Source organism: Euleptes europaea, chromosome 14 (assembly GCF_029931775.1).
Source record: "Euleptes europaea isolate rEulEur1 chromosome 14, rEulEur1.hap1, whole genome shotgun sequence".
Classification (NCBI taxonomy): domain Eukaryota; kingdom Metazoa; phylum Chordata; class Lepidosauria; order Squamata; family Sphaerodactylidae; genus Euleptes; species Euleptes europaea.
In genome coordinates this window covers 6817832-6835627 of record NC_079325.1, presented here as the reverse complement: position 1 = coordinate 6835627, position 17796 = coordinate 6817832, and the positions used below count along the sequence as shown (strand labels likewise).

The 17796-nt window shown below is 44.9% G+C and overlaps 1 protein-coding gene across 1 annotated transcript in view; it reads right to left on the bottom strand.

Annotated features, from left to right (window-relative positions):
* The window catches only part of GRIK4 (glutamate ionotropic receptor kainate type subunit 4), a 433443-nt gene that overhangs the window by 2588 nt on the left and 413059 nt on the right, over positions 1–17796 (bottom strand). Inside the window, 5 exon segments of the mRNA XM_056860247.1 lie at positions 3113–3231; positions 7571–7699; positions 12369–12594; positions 13221–13386; positions 15246–15419. Coding sequence (XP_056716225.1) covers positions 3113–3231; positions 7571–7699; positions 12369–12594; positions 13221–13386; positions 15246–15419 — 814 coding nt within the window.

The following is a 17796-nucleotide window of genomic DNA, read 5'->3' as shown; positions in this document are numbered from 1 at the left end:
CAGGGCCGAACCTGCTTAGCTTCTGAGATCCGTCAAGATCAAGCTAGCCTGGGCCATCCAGGTCAGGGCCAAATGTCTTTTAGCATGCCAGAAAAAAGTCTGCAATAGTTTCTGTGTGTGTGTGTTAAGTGCCGCCAAGTCGCTTTCGATTCATGGCGACCCTATGAATGAAAGTCCTCCAAAATGTCCTATCTTTGACAGCCTTGCTCAGATCTTGCAAACTGAAGGCTGTGGCTTCCTTTATTGAGTCAATCCATCTCTTGTTGGGTCTTCCTCTTTTCCTGCTGCCCTCAACCTTTCCTAGCATGACGGTCTTTTCCAGTGACTCTTGTCATCTCATGACGTGACCAAAATACTATAGCCTCAGTTTAGCCATTTTAGCTTCTAGGGTCAGTTCAGGCTTGATTTGATCTATAACCCACTGATTTGGGTTTTTTTTTGGCAGTCCACGGAATCCGTAACACTCTCCTCCAACACCTCCAATAGTTTCTAGGACTGTATTAATAACAAATGCTCTTGTTTCCTCCCATCTATTTGTTCATTAAAATATTTATATCCCACCTTACTTCATGGAGTTCAGGGCAGTGGATGAAGTTTGCCCTTCGACATTTTATTCTTACAATAGCCCTGTGAGGTGGTTAGACTGATTGGCCCTGGTCACCCAGTGTGCTTCAAGACTGACTGGAGATTTGAATCCAGGTTTTTCTGGTTGTGCTCCAGCACTCTGAATTGCCAATGCCATTCTTAATTGTGCAAGGGTATACTACTTGTTTTTGCTTACAATATATACATTAGATGGGTGCTAACCCAAAAAGGGCCTTCTCAGTGGTGGCACCAAAATTGTGGGATTCCCTACCAAGGGAGATTTGATTGTTCCCCTCAATCACTGCCTTTCAACAGCCAGTAAAGACTTTTTTTGTTCTGGTAGAAAAGAGCAAGAGTCAAGTAGCACCTTAAAGACTAACAAAAATATTTTCTGGCAGGGTATGAGCTTTCGTGAGCCACAGCTCACTTCTTCAGATACACTCCTGAAGAAGTGAGCTGTGGCTCACGAAAGCTCATACCCTGCCAGAAAATATTTTTGTTAATCTTTAAGGTGTTACTGGACTCTTGCTCTTTTCTACTACTGCAGTCAGACTAACAAGGCTAACCACAGTGAATTTTTTGTTCTGGTTAGCATTCCCTCAGTGACCCTCCTTCCTGTTCATGTTTTTTTTTTTTGTATGTGTGTATGTACTTGTGTTTTGTTGTATTGTTTTATCTATATATGCATTTTAAAATTTGTTTTAATGTTTTGACCACTATCTTGGGAACCCTGAACTGGGTGAAAAGGCAGTATACAAATGTTTTAAATACCTACATACATTTGTTACATCTAGGTTCCTACCAAATGGACATTTAACAGAGAAGGAACAGTAGTATAATCTTTCAAGATTCATACGATTGATGCAGAGAAAGCATTTGAACTGATAATTTTTAAAAGCATTGTTAATTAAAATGAAATCTATCCCAACAGAGTCATAATGGTTAACAATGGTCACAGGAATAGTTACTTTCTGTTCTCATTTCTACTTGCTATTTCTGTTGGCCCTTTTGCTTGTACCACTGTGATAATCATAAAATACTTTATTATACTATTAGCTGAAAAATGCATGAGTTCAGTCAAATTGCAAATATTGCCGCTTTATTCACAGATAAAACGGCAGCTATATTTCAACAAATCCAGTAAGAACTTGAGAAATATCAGCAAGTTTGAGGCTGCATGGTTAATATGGGCAATTCAGAATGATTAGAGAAACATTTGACAGGTAATTTAAAACAAGCTATTCCAAGCCTTATACCACGGATGTGGTTAAATACCCTCTGAAGATGTCAGAGGGTAAATATATGCGGCAAAATTATCCAGCTAAACTGCTTACTACCGTTTCATACCCCAAGCTCTTGCCTGAAAAACTGCAGTGGTCTATTCTGCGCCCCACCCCCATACACACTTTGGGGCATCAGCAAGATCCATAATAATCTTTAATGTTTTGCTTAAATGTGAAATTGATAACAAAAACTGGCAGACTAAATATCATGAAATGTAATTAAATCAAACATAATGGGGAGGCCAGGCAGCAGCAGTTAGGCAATCCTCTTGGTTGGAGCTGGTACTGGCACTTTTCTGCACGTCCTGAAATGTGAGTTGTGACCAGTTTACTTTATGCAGTTCCCTACATGGGGAAGGCACAGCCAATAATGCTTTCCCAGCATGTGGACAGGAAGCAATTAATATAATTTGAGCATGACACATGTAGGATTGCCAACCTCCAGGTGGTAGTTGGAGATCTCTCGCTATTACAACTAATTTCCAGGTGACAGAGATCATTTCGCCTAGAGAAAATGGTGGCTTTTGAAGGTGGATTCTATGGCATTATACCCTATTGAAGTCCACTCCCCAAACCCCTCCCTCTTCAGGCTCCACTCCTAAAATCTCCAGGTATTTCCCAACCCAGAGTTGGCAACCCTAGACACATGTGATGATGTATATACAGGTTTAGTTCGCATACAAAAGTACTTTCTACATAGAATATTAGAGAAAGTTCTAGTGTCTACCATTTTCACCTGAAATACCCAGATGTTACAAGTCTTTCTGTCTACCATTTTCACTTGGAATACCAAAGTATTACAAGTCTTTCTGTCTTTCATATATTCTGCACTCTACCAATTCACATTTTCTTGAGTTTTTAGGTACCACTGATTGAAATATTCAGTTTTACCCGGGATTTTAACACTGGGAATCCACCACCAGACTTTTGTTCCGGTGCCCAATGCTGTTGTGTCGTGCTTGACTGAATACTTATTTACTAGGAAAAGTAAATTCCACCCTTACATCCTGAAGAGTCTCCAGAGCAGTTCACAACAATCCATAAAACTATATCTATACAAAGAGATGGCGATGGTAAGTAGTAGTATTTTAAAATATAAATATAAAACCAGTGTTCCACTACACTAATAAAAGAAATAGTAAACAACCGGGACTCAACGTGACTGAGGAATAACCAAAACCAAACAATAAAATTGACCAAGAAAAAAAAATTAGTATGTGCCCTTCCCCCACACAGACTCTTACCTCGGTGTGTTCAGAGTGTCGAAGGCTCCATAAGAACTCCAGCATTGCCATAAAAATCGCTACGATTAAACCACATATCAGAACCACAAAGATTCCACCTATATTCTCCATTCCCAGCCCTACCAACAGAAAGAGCAACAACATTAATACGGCAGACTAACTTCTAAGGAGCCATTTTAAACTGATTCACACCAGTGGTTCCATCTTGGGCTGTGCAAATTGGATTTACTAACCCGAAAATAAATCCGAAAAAAGGCATTTTGGCTTTTTCCAGGTTTATTTGGGGCCGAATGTTGAACTAGAGATTAAAGCCTAAACTGGATAGCCAATTGCCGAATCAGCCAACTAGGTATTCGGCTTATTCGGCCTTCGGCTTTCCCAAGGCTTTTCTCTATGGGAATTAATTGAGGTGCTCTGGGAAGGCATTTTTAGAGGTAGAATTCCCAAACTTTCAGTGTAGCAGCAATGGACTCTCCTTGCATGAACTCCGAAGTTTGGCAAAGTTTGGGACAGGGGGTCCTGTTTTATGGGCCCCAGAAGGGGTCGCCCCCTTCTCCATGGAAAAGGAGAGTGCATATTTCAGTACATGTTTACAGTTGAACTTGGATTTGATTAAATCATTGTGGAATAAGACTAGATGAAGGGATCGCCAGTCTTTTTAAAAAAATGTCAATAAGCCACAACACCCTTCCCCCTTCAGATTGGAACGGAAGGGTTTTTTTCCCCAACCCGCTTTTCATTTGTGCTTTTTCCCCAGTGCAACCCATATACTAAGCTGCTATTTTTCCCACAAGGGAAAACAGGTAGGTACCATAGCTGCATGTTGTTTCCTGTGGGGCAAACAGCAGCTCTGGTGAGGATGAGATTTTAGCACAGAGGGAAACAGTTACCCTCCCAGCTATTATTAATGCTTTAAATACATGGAGAAAATCCATTCATGGATCTCCCTCCAACATGTCAAGTTACAGCCCCTGACACGCAATCAAAGTTTTATGATAGCTTTCAGCCTAACAAATCTAAATCCCAACAGTTCAAAGAAAGCCATGCACTGGCTATCAAAAATGAATGTCCAGTCCCAACGGCAGCGTGATTAAATAACTGCCTCTTTAAATGTCTGGGAAACAATCTAGCTCTCATTTGATCGAATAGCGGAGCAGGTTTTGAATTGAATGGAAATTCGGACCAGGACATTAGGCAAGATACACCACCAGGGACCCCAAAGTGTAATTTGATCTTCACCTCTAGTGTACAACCACATTCTTTAAAGTATCACAGTGAAGGCCTGAGATTTCCACTTGACCAGCTGGATATAGATAGTGACAGAAGAGTCCTTTCCTAGGACACTTTCATTATAAATAAACAAGAACACAAGAGCATGCGAACTGTGTAGGCCGACCCCCTCTTTTTTAAGGCATGCTCTGGGGGGGGGGGGAGACACCAATCTTGCATTTGGGTAAGTATTGTACGTAATGGTATCACTGAAATACCTATTGCATCTCATGGAGAGTTGTGAGCCTGTGAACAGGAGGAATTTTAGTGTTTAGGCCACAAGAACTTCCTGCTACCATTAATGGGTGTTGAACATCATTCAAAGAGTTGTTTCTATATATTTTATATTAGGGTTGCCAACCGCCAGGTGGGGCCTGGAGTATTGCAACTGTACTCCCAGTATTGCAACTGATCTCCAGACAATAGAGATCAGTTCCTCTGGAGAAAATGGCTGCTGTGAGGGCAGACTCTATGGAATTGTGCCTTGCTGAGCCCCCCCCCCCCCCAAATCCTGCCCTTCTCAGGCTCTACCCCCCAAAATCTCCAGGTATTTCCCAATCCAGAGCTGGCAGCCCTAATTTTTATATAGCCGCAAAACCACTAATATTTTCAGCCTGTGAAACACTGAGGCCCTCCTTCTGACAAAGCACGTTAAGATTTGGGCCCTGTCTTTTACTTCCCCCCTATTGAGGGGTGACCATAAATCAGTTGCATCTTGATGGCACTCAGTTATTATTTTAACAATCCTGGAATGAGCAGATGACAGCATGCTGGGCTCAAGATAAAGTTTGGGGACCCATGCCCATAGGTGGCCGTATCTAAGCAAAGCTCCTGCCTGCCTTACTTCCTTCTCTTTGGTCTCAGGTGGGCATAACTGTCGATTGAATTGATTACCATGAACCATGTGGTGGCTACTGGCTTGAGCTGGGGTTATCATGTACGACTATGGGCGAAAACGCACGGTCGCTTTAGCCTCCTTTCTTCCCTGTTCCAGCCAGGATTCAGCCAGGATCGAATGCACGGACGTGCGGTCGATCCTGGCTGAATCCTGGCTGGAACAGGGAAGAAAGGAGGCTAAAGCGACCGTGCGTTTTCGCCCTATGAATCACCCAGGATGTCTATTAAAATCTCTTGCCCCCCCCCCTCCGCCCAGTACAGTAAATCACAGCATGAGAATCAAGGATTTATTGACAATCTCTGTCCAGCTTTTTGACACGTTCCTCGCCAACCCCCTTGTAAATCGTCCAGGTGCTTTGTTGTTGTTTTGTTTGATTTTTTTAATAGGGGGTCATGTCTCTCTGTCATTCCCCATCATTTCCTTCGGCAGCATCTCTGGGGCAATCCTGCCGCTCAGTAAATCACACCTTTGTGAGCAAGCACACGTCCCACTCGAATGGCAATTATAGGTAAAGGAATCTGGAGATGGCAGAGATCAAGCAGAATGGCCAACATAGAGCATTTACCAGATGGAGGACATTTATAGAGAGCTCCCTTCCAATTACCCGGGAGCCAGCCTTTGTAATGCCAGAAGGAACTGTAGTCCCTAGTAATCCTCAATCCTCCCCCAAGCGACTCAGTTATAATAGTTCCTGCCCCTGGAACCGAAGGATCAGATTTTCATTGCCACGGGCCAAGTAAAAGCTGCATCCGTTTTCATTACACCAATGTTACCGTTTTGCCTACCAGAACATGTCCACAATCTGTGGTACAAGCTCAGTGGTTCATGCTCCTGGATTACCCCCCACACTTGCACTAGAATCAGACCACCTGCCGGCTTCTGTGTCTGGAATCTGTTAGGGCCCGCTCCCTTCATTGAGCGACAGCTCTCCATATGGCACCGCCTCCTCCTCCCTCTGTCGGTAGTACGTATTTCATAATTTATCAGTTTATTTTCGTCCCTTTGAAGCTCCGTTGTATGTTTGAGATGTCAAGATAAAGCAATTAGTGCTCTCACAAATCTCTGGACGCCTGGCGCTAGCCAGGGAGGCACTCGAGAGTGCTCTTGTAATGCAATCCCGTCTGCCGAAACAGCCCCGATTTGAGGCGAAGGGCTGGAAGTGACTTTGAGTGGGGTCTTAAAAGCAAAATGATTTCCGTATTTGTTATGGAAGAGTATTTATAACATTTTGAGGGGAGACTCAAGGAGCAGGAAGGGAAACAAGGCATTCAACTTCGGTTGCCTTGAAAGGGTCCCCCCCTCCCCAGTTTTTCTAAAGTTTGAAGCATTTCCATTTTGGGGCATCAGGGGGGAAACTTGTTTTCGCCCCAAAATGGCCCTCGTACAGATTTTTCCAACCTCTACCGATGTTCAGAATTAAATTGTGTAGCCCGTACAACTTCCAGTCACTAGCTTCTTTTCCGTGACCCGTATCACAGGGCAAACAGAATTTTCCAGGCCAAGTGTGTGTGTGTTCTTGACTCGTTTGCATTTCCAGGCTAAAGCCTTTGTCATGCTTGATTTTTCAAAGAAGCATAATGGAGGCCACAGGCCTGCTTGGCTTTTGTCCTGCGCTCTTGTAAGGGTTAAAAGGCACTTCTCTCAGCCAACAAACCTTTTAGCCTCCCTAGGAGTGTGTGTGGGGGGGAACACTCCCTCGCTTTAGTTTGGGGCAAGGGCCAAAAATATCTAGCAATTGCTTTTGGCTGACAACTGTTCCTGGCGCCGAGACATCTGCCTAGCGCCGTGTCTTTTAGGAGTGGTTTGCACAGCTCTCCCACAAGGCCTTGCCCTTCAGCGTCAGCACTATTTTTAGAGTCTCTGCCACTTGTTTTCCCATTTCTAACATTTCTTTAGATTGGACCATTAGCCAGCAGCCGCTTTTGATAGAGTCCCCCTGCCATTTAAAGAACCTCTGGATCCCTCAAGTGATCTATTTTCTGTTGCAGCGCTGTGGACATTCATTAGAAGCCCATTTGCCATCCCTGCGCCTCCAATATTTGTCATTTGGTTGTTTTCGCTCTCTTTGCCCCAGGCAAAAACACTCTGCGTGCGGCACAGTGGCACTGCCTTGGCTCTCTCCTCACATTATTAAGAAAGATATCTCGGCTTAGAAGGATTCCACGAGCCGTGGGCTGTAAAGGTGACACAGCCCTGGAACCTCAGCTGCTCTCCTTGGCAGCAACCTCTGCACAGCACGTCTTCATTAACAGACCGATAGTTCAAGGAGGGAGGCAGTGGTGGCTTTTTACCTTTGGCTCGATGGTCCTCCTCTTTGGGGCACTTCCCTCCCTCCCACCACTTTCGCTTCAAGATTTCTAGACGGTTGTTTTCCTGTAGCTGTAGAATGGCCAAGTCAAACTCGTCGCGGAAAGCAGAACCTGCAAAGCCAAGAGGGACGTTTGAAAGGGGGAGCAGATACGATGCCTGCTTTTAGTTGAACACACACACACACAAATCAATTATGCACAGTTTACTATTGAATGGACATTTTCAGCAGTACCTTTTACCTTCCAAATTTACATACATTTCAGCTTTTAAAAAAAAAGCAAATCTGAACTCTGGTTCATGGGATTGCCTTTGTTTTTGCAGCTGTGTGCCTGGTTCACACATGCAGGAGAAGGAGGCAGTAGAATGGACTGACGGCACCACTTGGACCTGCGTATGGCGGATTCCAGCTTTGCGTGTGCTTTAGTATCAAAACATTAATGCAAATAGAAAACTAACACAGCAGGAAGAGAGGTTCCAGCTCCTCTCTACACTTGCTGTGCCAGTTTGTGGAGTTTTTAATATTCCCAAATATGATCCTCCACCTACAACCTGAAATTGTTTAGTCCAATCTGTCACTTCAGCTATGTGTCTTCCCACTATTACCTTTTTTTCTCTTGCTCATGTGAACTCAGCCTAAGGTACTACAGCAGAGTTTTTGCCCTTTAAACATTCTGCTTACTGTTACAGCTGAAACTCCATATTGAAGAGCAGGACGAAATTTATACTTCCATTTCTTCATTTTCCTAAAGTCAATAGGTAACTTGATCCAGTTTCTCCATGAAAACATGATTTCTGCTTTAAGGACCCAAAGTGAATTCTATGGCCAGTATGGATACTGAACCTGCAAGCTTGTCTCCCTTAATAATAGTACCGGTAACTAGATAAGAATATCCTTTTCTTTAGAGCTCTTAATTCTCACTTAATGCATTTGCATTTTGCATTTATTTATTTGTATCCTGCTTTTCTTCCCAGTTGGGACTTAACACTGACTGATGTTTATTTAGGAATTGGTAGAATGTTAGATAAACAACAAGAAGAAGAAGACTTGGTTTTTATACACCGGTTTTCTCTACCAAAAGGAGTCTCAAAGCGGCTTACAACTGCCAAACTTCTTCAGGACAGAAAACTCTTAAAGAAACAAGAATATCCTGTAGAGTGGGATACAGACTTCTGCTCAGTTTATAACAAAATTTACCTGCTGCAAATAGAAGAAGAGTTGGTTTTTATATGCCGACTTTCTCTACCACTTAAGGGAGACTCAAACCGGCTTACAACCACCTTCCCTTCCCCTCCCCACAACAGACACCCTGTGAGGTAGGTGGGGCTGGAAGAGCTCTTAAGAGAGCTGTCACTAGCCCAAGGTCACCCAGCTGGCTTCGTGTGTAGGAGTGGGGAAACCAACTGGGTTCACCCAATGAGGTCTGCCGCTCATGTGGGGGAGTGGGGAATCAAATCCGGTTCTCCAGATCAGAGTCCACCGCTCCAAACCATCGCTTTTAACCACTACACCATGCTGGCTCCCATCTCTTTTCCAAAGGTTGGTAGGGACTACAGTCCTTTCTTTTGTTCATCATCCTGCTTATTGTGTACAACGCCTGACAGCTTTTGACTTCAGTTCCCACAACACCCTTGAAGGAAAGGGTGTCCAGAAAGGTCCAGAAAGAATCAAACCAGAGCCTGAATATTTGCATCTTCACCCCCACGCCCCCATCCATTATTCAGTCTGCTCCCTCCAAAGACAAAGCACACTTTAAAATTAGTGATCATCATTTGTATAACAGCAGGAGAAATAGCAAGAAACATTCAGAGTGCATTTAATCCCCTGAGTAACTGGGATTCTCGTTAGATTCTCAAGATTGACACACGTTTATGCAAGTTTACAGAACCCATTTAGGTCATTTAATAGCAGAGCAGAGGTTAGGAAAAAAGGTGTATGAAACTCTTGATTTGTTGCCTTTGAAACACTAAAACCTCCTCTCCCACCCAGTGTCATGTGAGTATTAATTAATAAAGTAATTAACATTAATTTGAGCCAGGCTTGTGCGGGAGAATTGCATTATGGTTGTGCTCCATGATACTTACTGGCATAAGTTTCAGGAGGGAAGGCATGTTTGTCTGCAGTAGAAGAGCGAGACTTGAGTCCTGTAGCCCTTTAAAGACCAACACGATTTCCAGGCTATTAGCTTTTGAGAGTCAGATTTGACAAAGGGAGCTTTGGGGAGGGGCCGTAGCTCAGTGGTCGAGCATCTGCTTGGCATGCGGAAGGTCCCAGGTTCAATCCCCGGCATCTCCAGTTAAAGGGACTAGGCAAGTAGGTGACGTGAAAGACCCCTGCCTGACAGCCTGGAGAGCTGCTGCCAGTCTGAGTAGACAATACTGACTTTGTCTACCAAGGGTCTGATTCAATATAGGGCAGCTTCATGTATGTTCATGTGTTGAGTCTCGAACGTTTATACCCCGAAAATCTTGTTGGTCTCTCAGGGGCTACAGGAGAGACCAACAATCTAACTATTCTCACAGGAAGCTAATTTGAATGATCAAACCATGTGGGTACAACCCTTCCAAAAGGACATGCCTTTAAAGGAAAGGATATACCTTTAAAGAGGTATACAGGCACAGGTGTATTTTAAAAGCGGAGATGCCCCACACTGGCAGCCAGGAGAGGAGGGGTTGAAAATCTGGTTGGAGAGGCCGACTGAGCTTCAACATTGCTCTTAAGTTGGTTTCAGTTTGCAGAAGGGGCTTGGCTTACAAGAGTTAGAAATGTCATGCCTTTATAACTTACAAGAGTTAGAAATGTCAGGTGGTTTCCATGGCGATCACCCCCCCTTCACTAATTCGGGGCTTCATTCGAGGTGGCATCCAGAAAACGTAGGGAGAGAGCAAAGCAACTTCTAAAGTTCAGAAAAGACATGCATAATGAAAACGAAGCCCCAAAGTAGTCGGGGGTGGGGGGAGGTATTCGCCACGGAAACAACCCGTGCATAAAAGGCATCAGGTTTTAAAAATATGAACTTATTTTTTAATACCTGGAATTATTTTTAGATGCCTTTGTTTAGATTTTTTTATATATATGTGCTGCCGATTTGTTATAATTATCACTGCTTAATGGTTATTATTTCACCACTGTCTGTTTTTTAAAATGTTTCTTAATATTTTTAACATTGTTGTGCTATACATATATTTCTTGTCATCTTTTTGTTTTTGTTTTTTGAGGAACTTGGATTAGGTTTTTAACTTCTGGTGTTTTCTATTCTTTTAACCAATTGAAATAAATCTCTTTTAAAAAAAAGAAATGTCAGGGTTTTTCTTGTCAAGAGTCCCTCTTTCACAGCCCTTGAATTATTTGTATTTCTACTTGAATGTTGTTAGGCACAGGTACCTCTGTGCCGTCTCTGCCCTTCCCATATTATGTTCTTTGTTTGCTGCTGGGGGGAAAAACCACACTTGAAGATGCCTAGGAGCTCTCAAGCAGCTAGCATTACAGAGAGCCCAGTGTCTATTTTAGGACCGAGGTAACATTGTTCCATCTGGAAATTTCCCAACTTCCCTTGTCAGGATCTACTCCCCCCTCAACCAAGCTTAAGATCTTCCCAACAGGCATTACTTCCTTCCCGAAGAGAAGTGAGATTTGTGGCTAGAAGGGCAAGAGTTTTTTTGGTGGTGGCCCCTGTCTCAGTAGAATGGGCTGCTGGTTGGGGTGAGGTCTGTCTTCCCCTGTACAGTTTAGATGTCATGAGTCAGCCTGCAGAGAGTCAGCCTGCAGAGACCTCCTCTGACGAAGAGGAAGTAGAGGCCAGAATAGAGGATCAGCCAAAGTCAGGAGATGACTCACCATGCCTGCAGCCTGCCAGCTCAAGGACTCCAGTTGGACCTGACACCTTGCAACATGCAGTGTCTCCAGAGGCCTCGCCAAGGCCACTGGAGCAGAAAAGAAAACAGGTTCGTCTGGCAATGCAGCAGAGACGGCAGAGGGCTAGACTGAAGGCTTTACACAGGAGCCTCCCCAGTAGCAGTGATGAGGAAGAGCAGGGCTGAAGCACCACCTGTGAACGCAGCCTCATCAGCATCAGCTGGCTCTGATACAGCAGCAGGGGAAGGGATTTAAGCCATCAGTTAGGCTTGGCTGTTGTGCAAGCCACTTGTCACCAACCTCCTGGTGTACCGGCCTTGTTTCCCTGCTATCCTTTGGATTCCTGGTATCCTGACTTCTTGGACTGGCTCTGACTAACACCTTGGACTTCCCTTGCCTGTATTGATATCTCGGACTCTGCCTTCCCTGTGAATGACCTTGGACTGTTCCCCAGACTACGCTTACAGCTCTCGCTCCTCGCCTGCACCACGACAGCAATGCTACCTAGGCAGAGTTGGTTTTCATGGATGATTTGTCAGGAAATGTACTGATTTGGTTTTAATTTACGTCTGTGTCTTGACAAGTTCTAAACTGCCTGCTTTGGTTTGTAGTGGAAACCATGGGCAGCATTGTGGGAAAAGTGATAAAGAAGTATATTAAATAAAATACATAAATCTAGGCTGAACAAAGAGTAACCCAAGTACAAAAACAAGAGTTAATAGAATACTCTTAAGCCTTTCATCTGAGATGCCACCCAGATGAATACATGAGCACGCACTGATCTGGCAGTTATCCCTTTGAAGCCAAGCGGCCTACAGGAGGACTGTGGGAAGAAGCTGGCATCTGTTTGAAACTCTTTCACCCTATTCATGTTCTGATCCTCTGCAGACAGCCCGGAATAGCTAGAATTTTGCTTCACTGCCTACCGACTGGCATGCCAATCCCGTAGCCCTTGGTGTCCAGAAGGCCCCCGACCTGCGTGAGGTTGCAATTGCGCTGGCGGTAATACTCGTTCATGGTGGACTCCAGCAGGAAGGCGTAATTGGAGTTGAGCACCCGGGCGATCCCTTCTTCCGTGCTCTTGACAAAGACACTCGGCTGTTTGGAATACATGTAATTCCACATCCTCTGGTACGTCTGGTACCGGGAGTTCTGCAAAAAGAGCAAAGTGCAACCAAGATGAGGCAAAAATCACGGTCAGACTCAAAGGGACAACAGCTGCTCTTGGCCAGAAACCAGAAACAGAAATTACTTCCTGTGAGTATAAGAGACTATCAAGGGGGTTATCAAACTGAAGGACTGATCCATGTACGGCCTCTGTGATGCTGTATGCCTAATACGTGAGAACAATCCCGTCTAGCTAGGTTGAGAATCTGTATGTTTAGGGAGGGGTTGTGGCTCAGTGGTAGAGCCTCTGCTTTACATGCAGAAGGTCCCAGGTTCAATCCCCAACATCTCCAGTTAAAGGGGCTAGGCAAGTAGGTGATGCGAAAGACCTCTGCCTGAGACCCTGGAGAGATGGAGGGCCCATGGCTCAGTGGTAGAGTCTCTGCTTGGCATGCAGAAGGTCCCAGGTTCAATCCCCGGCATCTCCAGTTAAAGGGATTAGGCCAGTAGGCGATGTGAAAGACCTCTGCCTGAGACCCTGGAGAGCTGCTGCCGGTCTGAGTAGACAATGGACCAAGGTCTGATTCAGTATAAGGCAGCTTCATGTGTTCATGTTGCTGTTGCAATGCAAGGAGGCCCTTCGGCATTTATGGGCACAGCAAACAGTTTACCTGGAAAAAAGTCATGCTGGAACCTCCATGGATTGTGCCATACTCAATAGCGGTCTGGTCTGCAAGGTCGTCTACGGATTCAATGGGCACATCCATGCGTTGCACAGTGAGGAAGGCTGCCAAGTTGGCTGTGTAGGAGGAGATGATGATCAAGGTGAAGGCCCACCTTAGGAGAAAGAGGCAGAGTCAAGTGGAGGTTCTCAGCTCCACATCCCAGAAGCACCACCTTCTCCTTCTTTTGGAAACATGAACCTGGTTCTGAAAGATGCTGGGTGCACACTGCTTTCCTGGCAGGTTTCTGTGCAAAACCTCAGCGTGCCCAGGAAGATCCGTGGTTTAAAGGGAGAAAAACAACAACAGTCAAGCTCTAGCTGAAAATTGAACACTCTGGGACTGGGGGATGCATTAGATTTGGTGCTTGGAGGAACCACTGAGCCCATCTCTCCTCATCTCTTGCCCTCTCTCGGGACGGATGATTGAATGACAATTCAAAGTAAGACTGGCCAGCAAGCCTTTTGGATTAAAACCCCTCCCCTTATAATTCTACATGAAGGGCATGCACCTTTTGCAATCAGAATTATGCATAACATAAGTTTACGTTGGCTTGTATTCAAATGTGCCATTGTGTGCATTTCTGCTCACAGAAAAGATTGCTAGTCTTCCACTCCACCTGCTGCCTCCCCTCCCTCGCCTCCATAAAAGTGAATTCAGAGGGTCAGGGTCCCTTCAGAGCATTTGGCGGGGGTTTGATCAGTTGGAGATTTGGATCCAAACCATTGTTTTTCATAATTTGTTTCCAGGGTTTTTTTTTTTTTGGGGGGGGGGGTTCCTTTAAAAAAAAAAAGGAAATGCAAGCTTGGCGGGGGAATGATGGTATGAAACAGCATGGAGATGTGGAATTATGTGGCCAACAGAGCTGGAAGAGAGGGTATTGCTGGTGAAGAGACGCAGAATGGTCCAGATCACCGAAACTCCATCTCTTTCACAGAGAAAACTCTCTGCATCCTTGTCTTCCTTCTGAATCTTCACTGCTTATGCACTTTCAAGATTAAAATCTGCAAGCAAAGACTGCCAGCTTACTTTGAAGATATGAAGATGCCAAGATTCTTGGGATATCAAGTTCACAACTAGATGCTGCACTAGCACAGTCAGCTTGTGGGTGTGTGGAAGACATAAAGCCATATATTTATAGTTTTGATATCAGAGAGCGCTGCTTTAGAGTCAAATGAAATACTGTGGAAAATGCTTCTTTTAGAGCCAAACTACACATGGAGTAGCAAACTCAGCGAAGTAACTCCCCCCCTCTCCTGTGCTGTTTTCACATGAGAAAACTGCTTGTGGGGAAGACAGGAGTCCTTTCTCTTTCCACAGCAGCATTCCAAGACCCTTTGAGCTCTCCTTTTTTGTTTTTGTTTTAGAGGCAGCTCCCCACAGCTGAGGTGGAACTGCAGGGAACATGTTAAAACACATGCCATTTGGCAGTTGCAAGAAAAGTTAATAATATACCAGACTTCTCCATGAATCATCCATGGGATCATCGAGATCCAGAGTGGTGTATGGTGAGATTGCTCGACTAGGGTTGGGGAGACCTGAATTCAAACCCCCACTCTGCCATCTATTTGATTTTTATTTATTTAAAACATTTATTATGGTGCTCTAGGCAGCTTACAGACATTGATAAAACACATAGAATAAAATACATGAAAAACATAAAACCAAGATTAAAAACCACTCTTTATCACTCTTGGCATGAGGCTCAGTGGAGAACCTCGGGCCAGCCACTCTCCGCCAGCCTAACCAACTCTGCAGAGTTGTTGTGAGGATAAAATGCCCCCTGAGCACTTTGCAGGTAGGGCAGGGGGAAAACGTGGCAGGCATTTCCAGCAGCACAGCAATAACCAGCAAGTCACCGCTCTTCTGCTCTGCCCCAAGGGTCCAAAGCTCTTTAATGAAAACCATTCCTGCTGGCAAAGCTACAATGAGCCATCACAGAAAGTAAGAAAGATGACACGTATGATTTCTTACCAGACTCCGCTGACACAGCGTGTGGACAGAGCCCGAGGGGCGATGGTGGACCCCTGCTGCATGAATCCGCCAACGGGAAACCATAGGCTGTTGCCGAGGGAGTACTGGTTGACTAGCAGATTGCATCTTCCTTGGGAGCATGGGTGGGGGCTGTACCACTCGTAAGGTGTTAATCTACCAGGAAAAACACAACACATCCCATTAAGCCTGTGCATAAACACTACGTGCAACTGGAAACAGCATTGATAAAAGCCCTGCCTCTCTGAGAGAAGCACTTGACAGTTATCTAATGGGCAGTTGGTACCAAGAGCCTTATGGTACAAGCCACACAAACTGAGGTTAGCATTATTTCTAAGACAATGATTTGGATTCCGTTTCTTAAACGGGTTTGCAATGGAAAGTGTGTGGGTGGTTTGCATCTTCATCGTGGTGGTTCTTTCTCCCCCAGGCTTGCAATCCAATGGTCAAATTCTGGTAAGAATCCAGAAATCCCAAATGTGAATCTTGGCTATTACTAACTCATTTCTTTAGTATCTAATTTTAGTCTGGGGATAAATTCTCCAAAAAAGCTGATATGAGTACCTCACACCAAGACTACTCTTGAAATCAGGGAGAAGGCAGGTAGGAATGTAAACTTGACGGGTCTTGCAGGAGATGTGAAGAAGATACAGGTCGGGTTCAGGAGGGTGGTGTTGTCACTCGCCCACATGAATAATGCACCGTCAAGTTATGGCAAACTCACAGGGTTTTCAAGGCAAGAGACGAACAGAGGTGGTTTGCGATTGCCTTCCTCTGCATAGCAACTCCAGTCTTCCTCAGTGTTTTCCCATCCAAGTACTAACCAGGGCCAGCCCTGCTTACCTTAGTAGCTCTGATGAGCTCGGCTAAGCCAAGCTATGTAAGCTGCTATCCTGCTATGAACAGCCAGCGTGAGAGCCAGCATGGTGTAGTGGTTAAGAACAGTGGTTTGGAGCGGTGGACTCTGATCTGGAGAACCGGGTTTGATTCCCCACTCCTCCACAGGAGTGGCGAAGGCTAATCTGGTGAACTGGATTTGTTTCCCCTCTCCTACACACGAAGCCAGCTGGGTGACCTTGGGCGAGTCACACTTTTATTAAGAGCTCTCTCATCCCCACCTACCTCCCAGGGTGTCTGTTGTGGGGAGGGGAAGGGAAGGTGATTGTAAGCCGGTTTGAGTCTCCCTTAAGTGATAGAGAAAGTCGGCATATAAAAACCAGCTCTTCTTCTTCTTAACACATACCTGATTTAACTGAGGAAGGCTATTTCTGCTGGGTTCTTCATTGGCATTTTATGACACCAGGTAAGAATGTTTAACTATCTTAATTAGTTTTTCTTGTGGCCGCAGCATCTCCTGTGTCAGAACAATACCATCACCGGGAAGGGTCTCCCCATTTATTTCTAGGGGAACATCTCAGTGAGTGCCAAAGAGTGCATATGTGGGAAGGCTTTAGAAAAAGGCTGAGGCCAGGAGATTATTATTATTATTTATTACGCTGTTAATAAAACCAAATGTCAAGGGGGGTTCTGTGTCTCTTAGATAACTGGTCTTGAAAACAGTTCAGGGATTAGCTGAGATGTTTTAAAACACTGGGCTTTATGTGGCTTCTTTGTGACTGCCTGCTTCTGTAGGACTCCAAGAGAACAGTTATGTACCTCGAGAGGATCTTTCCCTTTTGGAGCAAGAGAAGTTCTCTCTTTTTTTGCCACAGTAAAACACCATCCTGACTGAAGCACTCCGACAAACGCAGAGGGGGGCCAGGCATCCGGGCTTTCCGCTAGAAACGACTGATCTGGCTGACGTTCCTCGGGTGTTATCTGAAGCCCTGTGGCTCAGTGGCAGAGCATCTGCTTGGCACGCAGAAGGTCCCAGGTTCAATCTCCGGCATCTCCAGTTAAAGGGACTAGGCAAGTAGGTGATGTGAAAGACCCCTGCCTGAGTCCCTGGAGAGCTGCTGCCGGTCTGAGTAGACAAGACTGACTTTGATGGACCAAGGGTCTGATTCAGTATAAGGCAGCTTCATGTGTTCATGTGTCCTCTGTGGCACGAGTAAGTGCTGACACCTTTGGAACACGTCATACTGGAAACGCATCAAGAGGAGCAATATCTCCATGTAGACCGGGGCGTAGCTGTGTTATCAAGTGGCTTTTAAAAGCTGTACATTACAGGCCACAAACTCAGCCGCGCCAAGGGGCTCAAGGGACCACGGACTGCCGTTTTATAACAGTTCTGCAACTTTATAGCAATATCACCACACCTGTAAATGGTGTTGAAATCCCCCGGGCCTCCTTCACTGAAGGGATAAAAGAATGCGGCAGAATGCCAGCCGGGCAGGACAAAGAACCATGGGGACCCTCGTTCGAAGGAAAGCTCTTTTAACCGAATGCAGCAGGGAATAATGTAGATGACCCCTTAAATAACCCTCTGTGTAACTCTAAATTAAGAAAAAGTGGCCTAGCTTTACATGAAGTGCAAGGTGAAATTGTTCAAACAGCCGTGGTTTAATATATGCCAGTGATCCAGATCAGAATC